Raw genomic sequence first — 20200 nt, forward strand, 5'->3', positions numbered from 1 at the left:
TTCCTTTGCTAAGGAAAGCATACTATGTGATCATCATATCAAGCAACACAAACAACAGTCACAAAACCCCCTCATTAAATAAAGGTAACAAAAAGGTAATGGGATGGATCCAGACATGCCTAAACATAATAAAAGTCATGGCTTGCATTCAGACTTCCACTCCACGATTATCACCAATTACTCTTTCCTCCTGCTGCTCCCACATTGTTCTGGAGTTTTCCCCAACCCTCCAGAACAGCTTTTCCCAGGGCCAGAGAGGAGAATGAATTGGTGACAATCACCACCTGCCATTTTTCGCCAGTGCCAGATAAACTTTGCTTGGTTTAGTTGAGTTTCAACCCAATGGGCAGGATCCAAAGTTGTGCTCATCCCAGGGGGGAATTCCCCACTCCTTTCTGCAGATTACAACACCCAGTAACCACAACCGCTCACAGGATCTCCTTTAAGTAAGGATACCCTTGAGAAAGGCCTAAGATATGCATTGAGGAGCTACAGATGGAGAAGGAAAATACGGAAGGGAGAAGGGAAATTGGATGCAGGTCAAGTGTATCAAGGAATTGTTTTCCCCTTTGAAATAATGCCATGAAACAGAGGGAATGGTAGATAAGAAAGTACAAGCAGCAAAGTTGTGACACTGCTTGCGTAAAAAGAAAAAGTGCTCAGTAAGATTGCCACAATATTTAAAAATATGAAGCAAAAAAAGAGAGAGGGCAATATCTTTTCCCTGTTGCAATTATCCACTCAATCAGAACAAACAAACATCATTTTATAATTTGAAAGCAACAGCGCAGAACTTAAAAAGAAGAAGTTTACTTACAGAGGATTTGATGTCCTTGGCTCGATTGGCATATTTAAGAGTGTTATATGTGTCATCATAGAACAGAGAAGAAGGACTAACAGCAGCTATAATTATCGTGCGACAATTTCCTCCTAGAGAATCCTTCAGTAAACGAGTAAGCTTGCTGTTCCGATAAGGAATGTGCTGGTTCTTCTTCTGGAAGAACAAAAAAACCCACACACAACCCCACACACAAAAGGGTGAGTGTTTAATGGAGTGCTGAGATTACTTTAGCATCAGACCATGACTTACTATGAACAGCTGTTTCACAATGCACATAAATGACAGGAGATAAAAACCTTGAATTTTTCCCCCACTAGAAAGCCTCTTGCAACACCTAGCCAATCCCTTAACATGTCCTCCTATATGAGACAGGGTACCAGAGGTTAGCAATTTAGATTCTGCAATTAATGCAAAGAAAGAAGGTTGGGTGCTACATTCTCTCCACCCACAGATCCCTGCACGGACAAGGAGTCAGCAGTCTAGTGAAAACCCAGATTCCCTCCCAAATTCAGCAGCAGCAGTTCTGTGTTCCCAGCACAATAAATCCTGAAGCTCAGTGTATGCCAAGCACTGTTTATAGATTTCTAGAGGAACCGCAAGAGGGGAATACAAAGGGAAACCTGCAGTAGATTCAACCCACATCCTATATTTAGTTACTTCTATTAAGTGCAGTAAGTGATTTGATGGGCTTTGCTCAACCTGCTACTGCTATTCATCTCTACTTTTACCAGGGCAAATCCTGCATGGAAGTCCCTGCTGACATAGGCTTCCTGCTCCAAACACCAAGAGAACCAGCTGGAACGGCTAGCAGCAGCAAAGTGGTCACTGTACTTTTGATTTGTTGGGCCACCATACCAAAATGTTTGGGAACAACTACCCTATTGGCCTGAATATAAGATGCACCTGAATATAAGCCACACCTTTAGAATTGGAGGGGGGCGGAGAAAAAATATCTGAATATAAGCCGCCCCCTTCCTTGCTGCATACGGGGGGGGGGGGGGAGAGAGAGAGCGCGCCACGCTGTGTTGCTGACGGCCTTTCCTCTTTCTTGCTCTCTCTCCCTTCCTGGCCTTGGGGGAGAGGATGGGGGACTACGTGCAGGGCGGGCGCTGCTTTGCCACACTGCTGGCTGCATACCGTAAGGTTGCAAATATAAGCTGTGATTTAACTTTTCACGGTCGAATTTGGGGGGAAAGTGCTGCTTATATTCAGGCCAATACGGTACTTTAGCACATTCCAAACTGCTTCACATACTCTATTTCATGGGTAGGCAAGCTAAGGCCTGGGGACCGAATCTGGCCCAATTGCCTTCTAAATCCAGCCCGCGGACAGTCTGGGTATCAGCATGTTTTTACATGCGCAGAATGTGTCCTTTTATTTAAAATGCATCTCTGGGTTATTTGTGGGGCATAGGAATTCATTCTCCCCCTCCCCCCAAATATAATCCGGCCCCCCACAAGGTCTGAGGGACAGTGGACCGACCCCCTGCTGGAAAAGTTTGATTTTCTTGCATGCCTTACCATGCCACTATTCTTTTTGAGATTCATGAGTCACTTGTGACCTAAAAGGTATCCAAGCAACGTACATTTAAAGACCTAAACATACTAGGCCATGCCGGGGGGGGGGGGGAGAAATAATATAGAACATTAACCCTCTTATGCAACACAATCTCAGCTGGGCGAGGTGGTGAGAAGAAAACGGGTACCTACTTTTGGGTCTGCCAGAGCATTAATGATATTGCCAAGGGCTAGCAGTGAGCGATTAATATTTGCCCCTTCCCTAAAGCGAGCTCCCTTGGTCTTTGTGGCGCTGGCACGTTCTGAGCCTGCTAAGTCAATGAGGCACATTTTGGCAATACGGACATTTTGATTGATACATGCTGTCCTGTCTTGTTGTCTCAAATAGATCTGAAACAGAGGAGTACAGAACAAGGAAATGAGGAAAGAATCCAGATAAAACAATCACCCTTCCATGCCTATAAGTTGGGCAATGCAGGGAAGGAAACATGCACAAACCTAAGCTTTCTGTAATACAGACCTTCTGGCAGTCATGCAGAGAGTGCAAAATTGAATCGGACAAGGAAATTAAAAATGATGATTAGATGCTCCTCCTTAGATGAACACAGTGTTTCCCAAACTTGGGTCAACAGTTGTTTTTGGACTACAACTCCCATTATCCCAAGCTAGCAGGACAAGTGGTCAGGGATGATGGGAACTGTAGTCTAAAAAAACAGCAGGAGACCCAGGTTTGGATTAACACACTTCAGAAAGGATTGTTTATTTTATATTCCCAACATTTTCATCCCACTTTCCACCCGCAATTCTCAAAGTGCCGTATAAACAATGCAATAAAGGATACACAATCACAGCTGTCAACTTTTCCCTTTTCTTGCGAGGAATCCTATTCGGAATAAGGGAATTTCCCTTAAAAAAAGGGAAACCTTGGCAGCTATGTACACAATGAAACCACCAATCTGAAAGCACACAATCTGAAAGCTTGCTATTCCAACAACGCTCTCTTTGGGATCTTAAAACGTTTACTCAGAAATAAGTTTGCCTGAACTCAGCAAGACTTTACTCTCCAGCAACTGTGCATAGGATTATACTTTTGGTTTGCAATCCCAGCCACATTTCCCTGGGACCAAGCACCACTGAACTCAGCAGGACTTCTGTATAAACATGCATAGGCTCAGGCTGCTATATACTAAGTCAGCTGCTTTAGTGGGAATCACTTTTTGATATATTTTAATGTATAAAAATAAATAAATGCACAGAAGCAGTTACGCATGAAAAAAATATTGCCATTTATATGAGCGTGAAGTACATTTATTCCTCACAAGCAGCTATGACACCTCAATAGATTCCTCATCTGAAGTTGAGTGACGGCAGAGACCATGAGAGCTCCCCTCCTGAATGCTATTTAGCACAAAGGATTTAATGCAGACAAGAGTGCGAGCTGGATCTCTCTTCCCAAGACCAAAGCTATTATAGCTGGTGTGCCATAGGCCGAGGATTCTTTCTCTCTCTCTTTTTAAACAAAGCTTCAAAGGTTATCTAAGATCCTCAGACACCTTATCTGCTGTATCATCTTACCTGAAAGACAGCATGGGACCGAGATGAGGAGGCATTCACATCAGTGGGATGCTGTGTTCTGTTTTTGTTTCCATAGTCCAATATTTGCAAGATCTCCATGGCAGACTTCGGCTACAAAAGGTGGGGGGGGGGGGGAAATAGTCAAATGAAACTAGTAAATCTTTTTGCTAGATTTTAATCTGGGAGTTTCATTGTCATGGGATTTCAGTCATAATGTTAACATCGTAGCTTTGGCTTTTGTTGCCATCTTGGTCCCAGAGGATGACACACACAAAGCAGGTAAGAAGATACCTTTTATCAAACCAGCTTCTGTAGGTGAGCATAAGCTTCAGCACCTGCCCAAAGAAGATTATGTTCAAGATTAACTTGTGCCTAGTGTCGCCTGGAGAAGTTGGGTCAGCTAAAAGGCATCATTTTACTTATTCCAAAACCGCTAGCCGTCAGGTTGTGCTAGGCACATTCTTTGAGTAGGTGGTGATGCCACTGAAAAGTTCACCTTAAAGCCGTTAGGAAGGGAAAGGCATTCACAAACACAGAATTAAACAAACCCAAATCAATTCATTGAGTAAGTAGATCTCACAGTAAGACTTACACATTCATTAAAATTTAAAAAATAAGATACAATATCCAATAACTCCACTGACAGATAGAAAAATGTGGTTATACCCTATTTGTTTCAAAAGGAACTGAATATTTATAAAGGAGCAGTCCTATGAAAATGGACTCGGACCATTAATGGCAATGTTTGTTATAGGGAATAGTCCTCACACAATCATCTCCAAGGGCTATCTTGGTTTGCTTTCTTGGCAGTTTGCTTCCATGTTCAGCCTTCCCAGAAAGCCTTCAAATATCTGATGTGAAGAGAAAATTATCCAGTAGGCTGAAGTACAAGCTGGGAAGGTGAAGGCAAACATGACTCCATTATCCTTGTTTGGGGCCAGCCACTTTACAACCCTAACCCAAAACAGATGAAAATAATCCTGGACTGGGTGAATGGAGGGGGGCGCGGGGAACCTGAGCTGGGGATACGTTGAGGGTGACAAAGTGCACACATCTGTGGCCCCAATTCCCTCCAAAATTCTCCCATACACCACAGGGAAGCAATAATACAGTCGCCCCTGCACCGTGTTATTCCAGTTCAGAGCCACATGAGCAAGGCCGTTGTAGACTGCCAAGCTTCAGGGCTTAGCAAGAAGAGGACTACCCAGCTGGTCCCCAAGCTCAGCAGCTTCACGCTGATACACTTTTAGGGTTGGGGGATAAAATATTCTAATAGCCCCCCCATTTTCTTTTTACAGGCCGTCAGCTAATTCTGCAGGGACCATATCGCTTCACTGTTTAGTTTGCTGCTGCTGACATTAAAGGCATAAAGCAGTAGTAGTACCACCCCCGTCAGCTCCTGATATTTTCAGCCCTTTGATAGCTGTACAAATGGAAATGGCATAGGTAGAAGAAGGCTGCCTGGAAGCAGGCTCTCTCTCTCTCTGCCCCCCCCCCCCGCCAGCTTCCCTCCAAGCCTTGACCGAAGAAGCCAAGGTGCACTATGGGTGACAATAGCAGAAAGAGACATAGCATAGAGGAGGGGAAAGTGGAGCAATGATAAGGAAGAAAAGAGACGACAGACCGGGAGAAATTAGGTGCATGTGTAGCAGATATAAAAAATTAAGAATATGAGTTAGGATACAACTGTGATGAAGAGGTTTTTGTGTTTGATCAAATGCTTCAGCCCCCAAGCCACTTTACTCAAAAGAACTGTTTCAATTTTGACAGCGCAACTTTGAGATAAAGGGGTTGAAGATTGCTACCACGTTTGATTTAAACAGTTGTTTCATAGCAACTGCCTTCGCAAACAGGTCACTTAGAGCGGCCCGCTAGTATTTCAAGTGTCTTGATAAAGTAATGGTTTTGCACTGTGTTTTCTTCCCAGAAATAAAGCTTGTAAATCTTCACATCAAGATGGATAGGATTGAACAGATAGCATTCGTGTAAAGGACTTGATTTGTCCATAGTATATGAATCATGGCTTGGGAGGGCAGTCTGATCTGTTCTGCTTCTTTTGATAGAATAGTGCCTGTAGTGGGTTGAAATGACTCTGAAAACTTTTCAAGGTATCCCAGTTAAAACCGATTTGGGGGGGGGGATGGAATTTTGGAAATGAAGCTGCAGACAGGCACACTTATCTACTGGGTCAAACTTCATAACTCTGGCATGCATGTAATACTAAACCATGGTTTAACATGATGTGGACAAGACAAATTTGGTCAACAGGGAGAATCAATCAGAATATTGTGAAAGTAAAAACAAAACAAATAACCTTCTAACTCACACAAAGCCTTACAATACCGGGAGATTTAATGCAAATATTTCCCACGTTCCCCGTCTGCCAACTTTCTGGCAACTTAGGTGACAAACTAGGTACCTCAAACTTAAGATTTCCCTCTTAGGTGAAGCCTTAAAGACTCAAAAACTGCTTTGAGAATTTGTTATAGAATTTCAATTGCTTTGTGAGCTACTCTGAGAACTGTGTTATAGGACTGCCTGTAAATACTGCAAGCAGGCAAATAGATAAATAAGCAGTTAATGAATAACATGGATAATATAAATACGTGCAAACCTGATGCATTGTTAACCCATGAACCAGCACTCCTTTTTGAGGATCTTCTCGAACAGCCAGTGGTCCTGAACTTACAAGCAAATCATGTATCTTCTCATTGTAGACCTTGGGAGGGAAAGGCATTGGAAAAGGCAGATATTAAGATACACAAAGGTAAGCAGCTAATCATACAGAAGGTATCTGGATTTGGTAGGTGTAGTCCCATTTTAAAAGATGAAAAATGCACCTATGCGAGATGGCATGCGCTTCCAGATACGTTTTATCCCTAAGTTTTAAACTCAGTTAAGAGTCCTAATTTTCTGTCCAAATATCCAAATTGCCATTTTAACTTTCCAGCGCAAAGGAGGCAGAGTGGCAATTTGACAGGAGGAAAGCACCAATACATTTGAAACTAGACAAGCAGAAAACTCTCAGTTGTGCATGCTGTCATGAGACCTAATCCTAGGCTTGGCTACTGGGAAGTTATGTTGTATTCTGTTCTCTGGCAGCTGGGAGCAAAGCCCTTGGTTGGTTTGCTTGTTTGTTTCCTTTCTTGAATCCCAAGAAGCTCCCTGAGATCAGAGCAGGGGAGCAGTTTTAAATCCTCCAATATCAGGTCAGGGAGGAATTCAAAACACTTTCTTTCCAATTCTACCGGCTCCTCTGGTGCTGTAATGCCATGAGTCGGGAATACTGGTATGTACTCCTCAGAAACATGGGACTGCACCGTAGGAGAACATCTCTCAAGCTGGCTGGAAGACAGAATGTTTGGCTGGAAGATAGACAATGTTTTCTCAGCCTCTGACTAAGCTGGTTTGGGTCCCTTTCACCCTATTCCGTATACAAAAACAACTGTTATTGTGCAAAATTATTCCGCCTGCTTACCTCAAGGTAAGAAACGGCAATAGCGCAATGCTTCTCCTCTTTCATCCGCTCTATGGCATTGTAGAGCTCCAACATGGTCCGGTACATCACTCCAGGGTCTTCCTGGGAGCCCAGCATCGTATGAGTCTTCCCAGCTCCAGTTGCGCCATAAGCAAGCACTAAATTGAAAGCAGGCGATCACTTTTAGCAATTTTCAGCCATTTTCAGAAGGTTGTTTTACACAGTTTTTAGAAGTCTGATTGCGTTAGGGTTGATACCTTTGCTGCCATGGGCTTCTTTGGAGGAAGGTGTGAGATACAAACAGCAAGATTGGGTGTAGGAAGGGGCACGTTTAATTAGTGAATCCATTAAGTAGCTCAACATTCAAAAACAGGAGAATCTGGCTTCACCTGATATATATATATTTGCTCATTTTGGGGGGTGGGGGGGAGAATGAGGAAAGAGGAAGAAACATGGCAGCCCTTCAACCAAGGCGATCAACTTATCATTCGACTTGTGAGAAGGTGCAAGTGAAATATGGATACAGAACGCTGTACCATGTATCTGTGATAGCTAGCAACTGCTCAGAACCAGCAGTGTGACGGGGAGGGTCAACAGAGCTGCCTTCTGATCATGGCTCTGCTGCTGCTTATCTGAATGGGGCTGGGAGGGCTGCATGCTTGCACTGACAGGAGCACCGGATTGGAAGCGGTGGTTCCACTGGTGCAACCATGAATCCCTCCCCCAACATTGCAACTGTTCTGGTAAGCAGCAGAGCCACCAATGTTGGTCCGCTCCACCACACACACTGCTACTGCTCAGTACCAAAGCTAGAAGTAACCGTTAGAATCAGAACTACTAGGAAGTAATGGTGAGGAAAGCTATTCTTCATGCTCTTCAATACTGCAATATCTATTTTTTTTGCAAATGGGATGCAGGGGGTTTTGGCTATATTTTGCAGGAAGAGAGAGTTACTAGATGTGAAGCAAAGGACAAGAAACCAAACGTCCCCAACAGCTTGGAAAATAGCAACAGCCAAGTTTTAAAGCTTATAAATAGAATAGGGGGCAGAAGGACACCCCCCCCTCCCCCAGCTCAAATTAGAACTGACTACTGATACAGGATTACTTCCATAACTAACAAAGGGAGAAATACAGCAGAAAGTTACCTGTGCAATTATATCCATTCAAAAAGCCATCCAGCATGGTCAGGGTAGTATCTTCAAAGACCTCCAGCTGAGAAGAATGTTCGTCAAATACAGCATCAAACACAAATTTGAGGTCCTTGTTTTGCCTCTTGTTAAGATCACGGCATGGAACTTTTTTCCCATGAAAGAAACTGACTTCCTCCACTTTGGGATCAAAGACCAACATATGCTTATCGACAACTTGGAGCACTTTCCTGAAGTTGCCATCTCTCTCTTTCTGACTTTCTGGACGAACACGGACCACTACCTTCACGTGATTGCAGACATCTTCTTGAACAGTAGTAGACATTACGAAAGGCAGTTATGGTGTCTGGGGAAGATTTGTCATATAAAGTAAATCCAGTTTCTTCTGCTGGTGGAAGAAGATGAAAGCAGATTAAACAACAACACCTGCACTCCTATACTTGTTTACCTGGGAGTAAACTTCTCTGAATGAGGTACGTTTCTCTTCTGACTAAACATGCATATAATTGTGCTGCTAAACCAACCAAGCAAATGAATTTAGGTTAGGTCCAGGGTTGATAATTTGACTGGCCAAAAATGTAAACTGACCAGTTATATTTTTAAAGCAGTAATTTAAGAAAATGCAACAAGAGGTTTATGCAAATGACAAAAAAATATGCATGTGAGAAGACACACTGCTCTATGGGTTCCACGTATACTGGGATGTACAATTAAACCCACCAAAATGTAATTTTGTAAGTGCTATTTTTGGTTTTACAAGCAGCAGTTGATCTGCAAAGCTTATATGTAGTGTTTACACAAGCTTAGATGTAACTCAATATTCTCCTGCCATTTGTTTGCCAATGACTGGAGTCCAGTAAAATAGGCTGCTTTGTTTGCTCCAATTGTCCAGCTGACCACCACAGATCCCATACAACTATTTTAGATATAGTATTCTACCAAAACGGGTTTCTCAACTTAACGTGTGAAGAGTGCAAATACTCTTGTGTGGAGGGAGGATGAGGCTATGAAAGACTCACAAACTTAACAGAAAATAATATCTGCAAGTTTTAACTCCTGAAGAAACAAAATGATTCAAAACACACTACAAACACTCATAGTCCAAAGAAACTCTCCTACCACATAGAGAAATTTCAATGTGCACAGGTTCAGAATATGTATTTTCTAGACTGACATAAGATCTAGTTTAAGAACTTGGTTCTTTCTTTACTGTTAATAATGATCTAGAAGACATGACTTGGTGCTTGCTCACATTGTCATTTTTCAGTTAGCATATTCATATGCATTAGGTTTCACTCACGCTATACAATAATTACTCTGTCAATGCCAACAGCAGTTAGTTAGAGGAATAAGGTATGGTAAACTCCATTTGTTGAGAGGAAGTCCTTTGTATTCCACTTTGCATACAGCACAAGATAATAACCATGTTTGGTCTCATAAATACAGCCAATTGAATGTTAATGGATTCTAGAGTCTTATAGCACCTTAGAAAATAATGAAGTGGATGCTAATCCACACAAAAAAACCCCATAATATATGTGGGAGGTTGCTTCTAGTCTGCCAGCGCTTTCAATCACTATCATAAACCACTCTCAATGAAGTGAATACATTGTTACAAATAAGAACAGTGGTGCGCTCTCTCTTCAAAACAAGACTTTATGCTGTAAGAAAAGTAATGGGAAATGGTTCTGGTAAGTGTGGGGTAACTATCATGATAACCTAAGGGGCCTCACCTAGTCCTGTATCCTGTTCTCAGGGTGGCCAAGCAGATGCCTATGGGAAGCCCAAAAGCAGGACATGAACCCAACTGTCCCACTTGTGATTCTCAGCAACTGGTACGCAGAGGCATACCACCTCCGATACTGGAGCTAGTGCATAGTCATCCTGCTTAATAGACTTGCCTTCCATTTAATTTGTCTAAACCACTTTAAAAGCCATTCAGATTGCTGACCATTGCTGCATATTACATTCGTGAATTCCACAACTTAACTATGGAGTTTTTCCTTTTGTCTCCTCTCTATATTCCATTGTTAAGCTTCACCACATGGCCCTGGGTTCTAGAGTCATGACTCATTTCAGGCATAGTTTTCTACACCTCTCTCACATTTTTCCTAAACCTCAAACCCCATAGTTGCAAGCTTTCCTCATAGGAGAGTTGCTCCAGCCCCAGGGCCATTCTCACTGCACCAAATTTGCAGAGATGATCTCAAGGGCTAAGACTCACAAAAGGGCAAACAAATCAGGACGCATGCTCAGCAACAGGTCATCTAGAGGCGACCAGTCTTGAAGGCGTTTACAAAACTCTTTACGCAGTTTCCATGGGATGCTATTGGTTCAATGTTGCCACCAACCGCGCGGCATAGATATGCATTCACCAATGCTATCTTTCACAGCGTAGTCCTATAAATGTCAGCTTGGAAGCCGTGCCCACTGATTTCAACGGGACTTCATACCGGGTAAGTATGCAGAAGACCGTACCCCCACTCCCTAATAAATACGCCGGATCCTAACCACATTCTAACTCGAAGCCAGCCAGAATTTCCATCCAACCGTGCGCAGGGGTGTAGACTTAAAAGGCAATTTGGGGCGGAGAACTTCCCGATCCATCTTAACTTTCTTTCGATGCGGTACTATAAAGTCCCTGCAGGGACCTGGGCGAACGAATGGAATAAAGTCGCGCGGCTAATAAGCAGCGACCCTCCTATGCGGTTGCGCTGCAAAAAGAAAGGCAAGCACAAGAGCGCAAAACTCCGCCGGAAAGTGTAAGCAGCCATGGGCTAATGCAGCGAGCTGATCGGGACCCTCTTTCAGCTGAACCGAGCTAGACACCCTAGTAGGCGTAAATGGAGATACTCACCCGGGCATTAGGGACCCTCCTTGCTGATCAGCAGCCCGCGCCGCTTCTTCGGGCGTCGCCACCGCAGCCGCCTCCACGCTCGCTCGCTAGCTTCAGCGAGCCACCAAATTCAAACCCAAGCAGCCTCTCGTTCCACGGCTTCGGATTGGTTGAGGGCCCCACAACGTCATAAGAGCCGCCACGCTTACGACGCGCCCTCGGATGTATTTTGGTCCAAAGGAGGACCCATCCCTCCGCCTTCAGCCGTCTCCTAAGCGAGGGCGTAATGCTGGGATTGTGGACGTTCTGCTCGGTTTGGTGGCGCGCATGGAAATAAGGGGGGCGGATATTGTCAGTGAGCGAATGAATGGAGGGCGGGACTCGCGCGAGCGGGTTGGAGGGGAGAGACGCGTATTCAAAGTAGGCGAAAGTCGGGGTTCGACTGTTTCTGTGCCGAACTGGGACGATAAGAAAGGGATAGTGTCTTTGCAGGAATTGATGACCACAAACAAGCAGGGAGGTTGCATTTTGCAGGAATAAAGCAACAGCGAAAGTTCCGTGGAGCAGCATTTCGTCGTCCCAGTTCAAGTTTCGAATAGAAATAAGCTGTCGCGTAGTAGTCGGCGGTCATCTTAAAACATGAACTTGGCTTTAATTGGTTCAATCGCTGATTTTACAGCGCTATCCTAAACAGTTACGCAGTGACTCAAAAGTAAGCTCAATAGAAATGATTTCCCCCCACGCCGACGCGCGGTCAGGTTGTGCCTCTTCTAGCACAAGCGAGTGACTTGAATTTAAATTTTATTTCAGCCCTGAGCTGAAATAGCTCTCAACGCCACAGAGATTAACCATACACGCGTTTTTTTAGGTGCGCGAGCACTTGAGCCCCGCGCGCAAAGTTTCTGTGCAAGTCTTTAAAAGCGCACGTCCTTGAGGTTGTATGGCTGCAATTGCAGTGCGGAGTGAGGGGTAAATTGGACAGGAGACACCAACAGTTCGCTTGAAAGGTTTTTTTTAACTAAAAAGCAAAACTAGGAGCCTGAGATTGGGAGTTAAGGAATGCTCAGGGAAGGGTTTAACTTTTTCCAGCTCAGCTGGCTGGAAACTGACACCACCCCCAGCTGCTTTTATGCGGGGCGGGCGATACTGTTTTAGACTAGAAAGACATACGCCAGCCTTTCTCAAACTGGTGCGCTGTGAGCTGGTTCGAGAAATTAGTTTTGCCGCTGAAGCACTGAATGGGATCAAGAAAAGTGAACCTCGCGATTCCTTAGTTTGTTCCATAAATTGCAGTTACTCTGAGGAGTTGTGGGTGCTTGTTAAATGTGAAATGAGAAAACAGTAATTCAGACGAGAGATTTGTTTGTAGCTGTGCTCGTGCGCGTAGCTGTACAAATACTGAATGAAAAGCGAGCGCCCGTTCTGGGCGGGATGTTCTACTGGCAGATGTCAGAGGAACCTGTGCGCCTTCGGGAAGATGCTTTTAAGATGTTCTTAAAATAGAGCATTTGATGAGAGTATCTGCTGGTGGCTTAAGGTTTGCGGATTGCAACAGATGTGTGTGGTAGAGGATGTGTGTGGTTAATGCAAGCGGGTGAAGACGGAGCACAGCATATCCTATAGCAACTCCGTTGGGAAAACGGTCTCTGTTAGGATTATATGGGCTGCGGGAGGTTGTGTGGCGGCCAGCCTGATCGCAAACGGGTTACCTCTTACTACGTAACAAGACACGCATCGAAGTATTGTCGCACCGCAGCATCCCTTGGAACAAACCTGCCCCTTTATCCCTAATTGGTATCTGAAGAAGTGTGCATGCACACGAAAGCTCATACCAAAAACTGACTTAGTTGGTCTTTAAGGTGCTACTGGAAGGAATTTGTTTTGTTTTTGATGTCTCATAAAAACATAGCCGCGGTTCTGCCGATGGTGTCTTAATTATTTTGCTTTGGGTCTGACAACCGCGTTGCAAAAATCGGGGATGTCCACCGGGAGGATAGGAAATACGGGGCTTTGTGGAAAGAGGCAGGAAAAGTCTGCGTAGAGATAATGGAGGGGGCGGTGGAAATCCCGCCAGTCTCGCTGGTGAACCTGCGCATCCCTGCAGTGCATTTCTTGAGTCAGCCCCGCCGCGTTCATCGAGGCCGATTCCGAATCCGTGCGCGCTGTGCACACGACCGCCGCCTTGCAACCCCCGAGCCCGCTTGAAATGAAGGCACTGCAGGCGGGCAATGATCGAGCAGCTTTCGAGAGGGGGGCGGGTGCCCAGTCCCGTATTTGTGGGGGGTGGGGAGAAGGAAGTGGGTGGGATAGGAGAAGCCCTGCGTAGCCCTCTCACCGCGTTGCTGCAAAGGAGGAGCGGGCTCTGAAGGCGGAACTGAAACCCGCAGCACCTTGTTGCAGGGAGGAAGCCTTTTGGCAGCGCCCCTGGCGCTGTAGGCTGTGCGAGGAGGAGCGTGGGGGGCAGCGGCCTCGTCGAGCGCTGTGAGTAGCACGGTTACGCCGCAGAGCGAGTGTCCTCAGGCGCCGGGACGGGGGTGGAGAGGCGAGCTGCGAGGGAGGGGAAGGCTCGTGCTGTTCTCCGGATGCGCACACTTCAGAAGCCTTGGTTTTTTCCACCTTCCTAGGTCCACAGTGGACCCCCACCTTCCGTGTCTCTCCCACCCACAAGGGAGCTCACCCGTTGCTAAGGTAATAGAGGTGGTAGTCAGACATTCCTCCTCGTCCCCACTCTCCCTCCACCTCTTGCAGTGAGTAAGGTCGGACTTGTACCCCCCCCCCTCCACGTGTAAGCGAATGACTCCTTGTCTGGAGCCTGCGAAGAGCAATCGCGACATTAAACGCTCCTTTAAAAATAACGCGAGGTGTAGAAGAACGAATGATGGTGCCAACATGGCTCTTGAGGCGAGAATGAAGCACTCGCTCCCCCAGTTGCCCCCTGTTTGCGCTAGCTTTTTATGCATTGTGTGGCATTTCTTAAGTGCTAATACACACCGTTCTCAACTATGTGTGAGGTAAAGCAGGTTGGTAGTCCATCTTGAGTAGAATGAATATGGAAAAAAAAACATTTACACTGTGGGTTAAAAAAGGTTAACACAATCAACTCTTGTGACAAGTAGCGCAAACAACTAATAATTATTGAATAATTCCCATACACCCATACTTAAATATAACCCAGTCCTAACCAGTTGAATACATGGTATGGTGCCAGTTAACATTTGCTAGTCAAATAGTAGATTGTAATAGTTCTCTCAGTTTGTCATTTCCTGTTGTTTTGAATTTATTTTTCCACTTCTCTCTGATGTCTTGTCTGTTCACTTTCTTTTCCCCCCTGTTCTGCCCCTTAAGTGGAACTCAATTTTTCAAAACCCAAATTTTCCCACTTGCTGTTTTCAAACAATCTGTGTGCCCAACAAATCTCATTTCTTATTTGATAGTTAGAAGCTTGGCGGGTCAGAAGAATGCTGTAGACGTAGTGTATCTTGACTTCAGTAAGACTTTTGACAAAGTCTCCCATGGTATTGTGCAGAAGCTGGTAAAATGTAGGCTGGATGAGGTAACTGTTAAGTGGATTTGTAGTTGGTTGACCGAACCCAGAGAGTGCTCATTAATAGTTCCTCGTCATCCTGCAAAAAAGTGCTAAGTGGAGTTCTACAGTGTTCTGTCCTGGGTCTGTTGTTGTTCAACATCTTTATAAATGACTTGGATGAAGGAATTGAGGACACGCTCATCAAATTTGCTGATGACACCAAACTGGGAGGGATAGCCAGTGCCACAGAAGACAAAATCAGGGATTCAAGATGGCCTTAATAGATTGGAGAACTGGGCCAAACCTAACAAAATGAATTTCACTAGGGACATATGTAAGGTTCTGCACTTAGGCAGGAAGAACCATCTACACTAATAAAACATTGCCAGTAGTATATGTGAAAAGAATCTAGGGGTCTTAGTGGACCACAAGCTTAACAAGAGTCAACAGTGATGCAGCACCAAAAAACCCTAAGGCTATTCTAGGCTGCATCAACAGAAGTATCACAACCAGGGGTAGTAATAGTACCACTTTATTATGCCTTGGTCAGATCACACCTAGAATTCTGTGTTCAATTCTGGGCGCCACAATTTAAGAAGGATATTGACAAGCTGGAACGTGTGCAGAGAGGGTGACCAAGATGATCAAGGGTCTGAAAACCAAGCCTTATAAGGAATTGTTGATGAAGTTGGATACGTTTACCCTGGTACAGAGGAGACTGCTTTCACTGTTTTCTCTGACAATAGGAGCTTGCATTACATACTACTACCCCCTTGTTGGATTCAAATCTGGTTCTGACTCAAGGTTAGCCACATTTCAGTGTTTATCCTCAAATAAAGTTCAGAACCATTGTTCAGTTAGAATTCCACCTGATGTCACTTTCATTTGGAGGGCTCTCACACTCTTTAATTGTTCATGCTCCCTATATTTGTCATCCTTGCTTCTGTGCTACTCTTTGATGCCAAGGACTTTTCCTCATTGGCTGCAGGTATAGACAAAGTCAACTAGTCCCCAAAGGATACTTTTATCAACCTGTGCTAGAGATTCTGTGCCAAGTCCTTCAAGTGTGTTATCTCTGCCTGCAGTGTTTTGTTAGCATCTCTTTTCTTCCGAGCTAAGTAGCCTACTGGTGATGAGCTTCCATTAGGGTATGCACACCTGATACTTCAGAGAGCAGGTTTGGAAAGCCTGGAAGCTGTTGATCAGGGGTCAGTAAGGTTTATCTGGGCCGGACTGGTCCTGCGGAGATCCCTCTGTGGGCCAGATCGCATGTGCATGGGAGCCTGCGATTTCTGGCGTCTGCGCAGACACAATTTCCGGTGCCACGGAAGTGAGTCCCTGCGCTGCGCCGGTTTAGCACAGCATGTGAGCGGGCAGCTCAGTTCAGGGGCGGCTCGTGGGCCGGTCAAACGACCTCCGCAGGTCACTTGTGGCCCATGGGCCTTAGGTTGCTGACCCCTGCTGTAGATGATGCTTCCTGAGCATTTTCTGTATGCACCCCTGGGCTCTCCAATGTCTGCATCCTGTTCTCAGACTCCTTGTCCAAAGGCGTAATATAATTCTCCAGTCTACATCTTCTTGCTATGTGCCCCACAATACTATATTTTCTCCAAATAGATGTGAGCTTCCTCCTTCAGCTTCTCACAGTACCCTGGTACATGACCAAACATACAAACACGCAAGCAAGCTTCCAGACAGCTCAGAGAAACAACCAGCCTTAATCCTAAAGACATAAGCTGACTCTTCTAAATATTGGCAATCGGTGCAGTTGTTTGAGCAAAGGTGTAACATTCATATGGCTGGCTGCATCACTCAGCAACCCAACTTCTGCATTAACTACAGTTTCCAGACCTTCCTTAAGAGAAGCCTCACACAGAGTGCATAATAGCATAGCCATATGATATGAATTTATCAACACAGATATTGTCCAATGAAGTAAAGCCAAGCTTTATGTGAGTTGATTTCGTCTCTGCTGTTCTGTGGGATTCCAGCTTATTTGCATGTATTGCCAGAGTTATACTTCTGTAAGCCTCAAAACATTTTTTCAAGCGTAAAGACCTCTGTTCAAAAGGAAGGAACCTGCTGTATTCCAGTTATAATATACTGCCTGACCTCCAGCTTTTCCCATCTACAGTGGTACCTCTGGTTACGAACTTCATTCGTTCTGGAGGTCCATTCTTAAGATGAAACCGTTCTTATCCTGAGGCGTGCTTTCGCTAATGGGGCTTCCCGCTGTGCGCACACGCCTCCTGTTTGCATCCTGGGGCAAAGTTCGCAACCAGGAGCAGCTACTTCCAGGTTAGCAGAGCTCGTAACCTGAAGTGTTCGTAACCAGAAGCATTTGTAACCAGAGGTACCACTGTATATATTTTGATTCTAAGACTGCAGTTGTGTATACATACTTGAGAGTATGCTCTACTAAACTTAATGGAACTCATTTTGCCCTGCATTCTCTGATCTCATAGCAGTCAGCATTGTATTGAATTGTGCTTCCGGATAGCGGGATAGCCGCTGAGGGGGAAATCCTTGCAAGCTGCAAAGAAGAAGGATACAAGAGATGCTATGAGGTCTGACACTGCTGTGACAAATGTATTGGAGAACTGGAAGGAAATTATTTCCTTGCACCTGCAGCAGAAATGTGGACAATCCATCCGTTTTCCCCAAGGCCTCTTCAGCAGTCACTGGGCTGTCATGCCATTCTCTTTTCAGCAGCCCTCTATTAGTGTGCCTGATCTCCATAGGTTCCTTGTAGCTATTCCTGCACTTTTCTTGCTACCTCCTTATTTTAACATTTTCAACAGAGATTTGTTCTTTTTCCATTCAGCTTCTGTATTCTTGCACACTCTTGCGTTCCCTTGAGGGTTTTACTGTCGGGGAAGCTGTAGACTGCAATCCAACAATTCAGTCAATTTAAGCCCATTATTTATTCTAATTGTTGATATACTGCCTTTAAAAATATTTCTCTCTAAGGTGGCTCACAGAATAAAAATAACAGAAACAGTAACAAAACCACCAAACAACATTGCAAAAGCAAAAAAAAAAGATACTCAGAAAAATCCTTGTACAATAAAAAAAACCCTTCCAAAGATTGCTTGTGATGAGAAAGAGTCGGAAGGCAGTTGGACATTTGGAAGACCCTGCCAATGTAATCTTTACTAATTTGGGGGGGGGCAGAAAGCAGAGGACTGCAGATGCTGATCTTAGGGCTCAGTTAGTTTAATATGGATGGACGTGGCCCTTCAGATAACCTGGTACTAGATCATTTAACGCTTTAGAGTTTGACACCAGCACTTTAAATTGAGTCTGGAAACAAATTGCAAACTGTTACTCATAATCCTCCTCCTACAAACATTTTGGCAGTCTCATTTTTCACCAGTTAGTTTCCAAACTGCGTTTAAAGGCAGCTTTGTGTAGACAGCATTATATAGTCTAGCCTAGATCTAACTAGTGCATGGATGACTGAGGCTAGCTGGGCTGTAGCTGGTGAACCATCTGAAGCTGGTAAAGGTGTCCATAGTTACTTATGTAACCTGGCCATTCAGTGATAATGTTGGATCCAGTTGGACTTTTATATATACTTGATTCTTAAGAACATAAGAAGAGCCTGCTGGGTCTGGCCTACTCTATGAGAGTGTTAACTCCATCCAAAACAGATTGCATATCTATGTCCAGAGCCACAAAACTTCTAGTCACTGGATTTTCACCTGCATCTACACTAGAACTGTCCCTAGACACTGATTCGGGGTTTCTGGGGTTGGCTGGTGGAAGCAAGAGATAAAGTTGAGTATTTTCAGTGTACTGAATGGATGATCTTTCCCAGTAGTATGATGTCAAAGTGAAATAACATGGATGACAATATAATCGGAAGGCATGGTATTGGACAGCAGTTGTCATGAGTCCCTTGGTGCTTTCAGTGTCAGACCTGGGGTGGCAGATTCTGGAGAAAGACTTGGAGGGAGATGACAAATGGGAGTCTAATGACGTGGCTCAGAAAAGTATCATACCTGATGGCATTGAAAAACACAAGATAATCAGTAGGATTATGTTTCACCCTCCTGGTGCATGTCATTATCAGGGTGAACAAGGTCCTGAAATTAGGTTGAAACCAGCCTGGAATAATCTAAATAATCAGCATCATCCTGAGATGAGCTGCTACTACCAACTCTAAAACTTTTCCCCAAAGTGGCATGTTTTACAGTGGGCAATATTGCTCAAATCCACCAGATTAGGATAGATTCCTCTGAGGCAAATATGCCTTAAAAAAACAAACAAAAACTGCAATTCAGAGGGCATTATTATTATTATTATTATTATTATTATTATTATTATTATTGAATTTATATACTGCCCTCTACCCGGAGGTCTCAGGGCGGCATCTCATCATCTGAAGCATAGCCACCTCATAAACCCATTTAATATGTTGCATAGATCAGCAGGCCAGGTACAGCCATACCTTGGTTCTCGAACGCCTTGTGACTCGAACGTTTTGGCTCCCAAATGCCACAAACCCAGAAGTGAGTGTTCTGGTTTGCGAATGTTCTTTGGAACCCAAAAATCCGACACGGCTTCCACTTGAGTGCAGCAAGCTCCTGCAGCCAATCAGAAGCCATGGCTTGGTTTTTGAATGTCGAACGGACTTCCAGAACGGATTCCATTCAAGAACCAAGGTATGACTGTAGTAGGTTTCAAATGTTGAAGCAGACAGTTCATATTCTCAAGCTGCATAAAGAATCCCATCTCTAAAAGAACATTCATGTATTGCTACTATGATGTAGATTGAGAACAAGAATGTACAATGAAATGTTCATGTAGCACACAGGCAATCCTATGAGGTTGCAAACATAGGATATGCTCCATATTTTTCTCCATGATAATGTCTGCCTTCTATTTATAAGCTTCATCCTGGAAAGGTATTATATACTTAATAGTATTTTGCAGAGTAAATTCTTAGCTCATTTTTGCTAACACCAACTCTGAGATGGAATATAGACTAAGAGACAGTGATTTTCCCAGAGCAAGTCAGTGAACTTCATGACTGAATCAGACTGCAAAGCAGGGTTTCTGTTATCCAAGCATCATGTTCTAGCTACTGCTCAATACTGACCCAATTATGCTTGAATCTTTTTGAACTAGGAGCAGTTTGGGTGTCCCCAATCTACACTGTGTTCAATGAGGCATATATGTCAATATGGTTTATATTTGAATAGATCTGTGATTGAGAACAGTTGAATTTGTAACAGATGCTCAGGTTGTAAAGTTATGCTAGTGGAGTACTTG

General features: G+C 44.3%; 2 protein-coding genes and 1 long non-coding RNA gene across 7 annotated transcripts in view; 2 read left to right on the forward strand and 1 right to left on the reverse strand.

Annotated features, from left to right (window-relative positions):
• Window positions 1–11552, reverse strand: part of KIF18A (kinesin family member 18A) — a 44677-nt gene extending 33125 nt beyond the window's left edge. For 2 of the 3 annotated variants that reach the window (XR_014150229.1, XM_081834749.1), the window contains exons 1-7: window positions 11419–11549; window positions 8559–8949; window positions 7412–7569; window positions 6548–6652; window positions 3934–4044; window positions 2551–2748; window positions 818–994 (exon numbers count right to left, since the gene is read on the reverse strand). Coding sequence is in view for 2 of the 3 variants with exons in the window: in XM_081834749.1 (XP_081690875.1) it covers window positions 818–994; window positions 2551–2748; window positions 3934–4044; window positions 6548–6652; window positions 7412–7569; window positions 8559–8886 (1077 nt within the window). In the remaining variant the exon portion in view is untranslated. Of the gene's footprint in view, window positions 1–817; window positions 995–2550; window positions 2749–3933; window positions 4045–6547; window positions 6653–7411; window positions 7570–8558; window positions 8950–11418 lie in introns of all 3 variants that reach the window. The other variant, XM_081834750.1, reaches the window with a different exon arrangement.
• LOC309327694 overlaps window positions 1–20200 on the forward strand; it is a 105445-nt gene that overhangs the window by 4562 nt on the left and 80683 nt on the right. The gene's annotated exons all lie outside the window — the stretch shown is intronic.
• The window catches only part of METTL15 (methyltransferase 15, mitochondrial 12S rRNA N4-cytidine), an 83041-nt gene continuing 76587 nt past the window's right edge, over window positions 13747–20200 (forward strand). The window contains exon 1 of one of the 3 annotated variants that reach the window (XM_081835578.1): window positions 13747–13878. The gene's annotated coding sequence lies outside the window, so the exon portion shown is untranslated. Of the gene's footprint in view, window positions 13879–13947; window positions 14086–20200 lie in introns of those variants that run through there. The other 2 variants (XM_081835580.1, XM_081835579.1) reach the window with 2 other exon arrangements.

This window comes from Podarcis erhardii, assembly GCF_964252035.2.
Source record: "Podarcis erhardii genome assembly, chromosome: 1".
Lineage (NCBI taxonomy): Eukaryota > Metazoa > Chordata > Lepidosauria > Squamata > Lacertidae > Podarcis > Podarcis erhardii.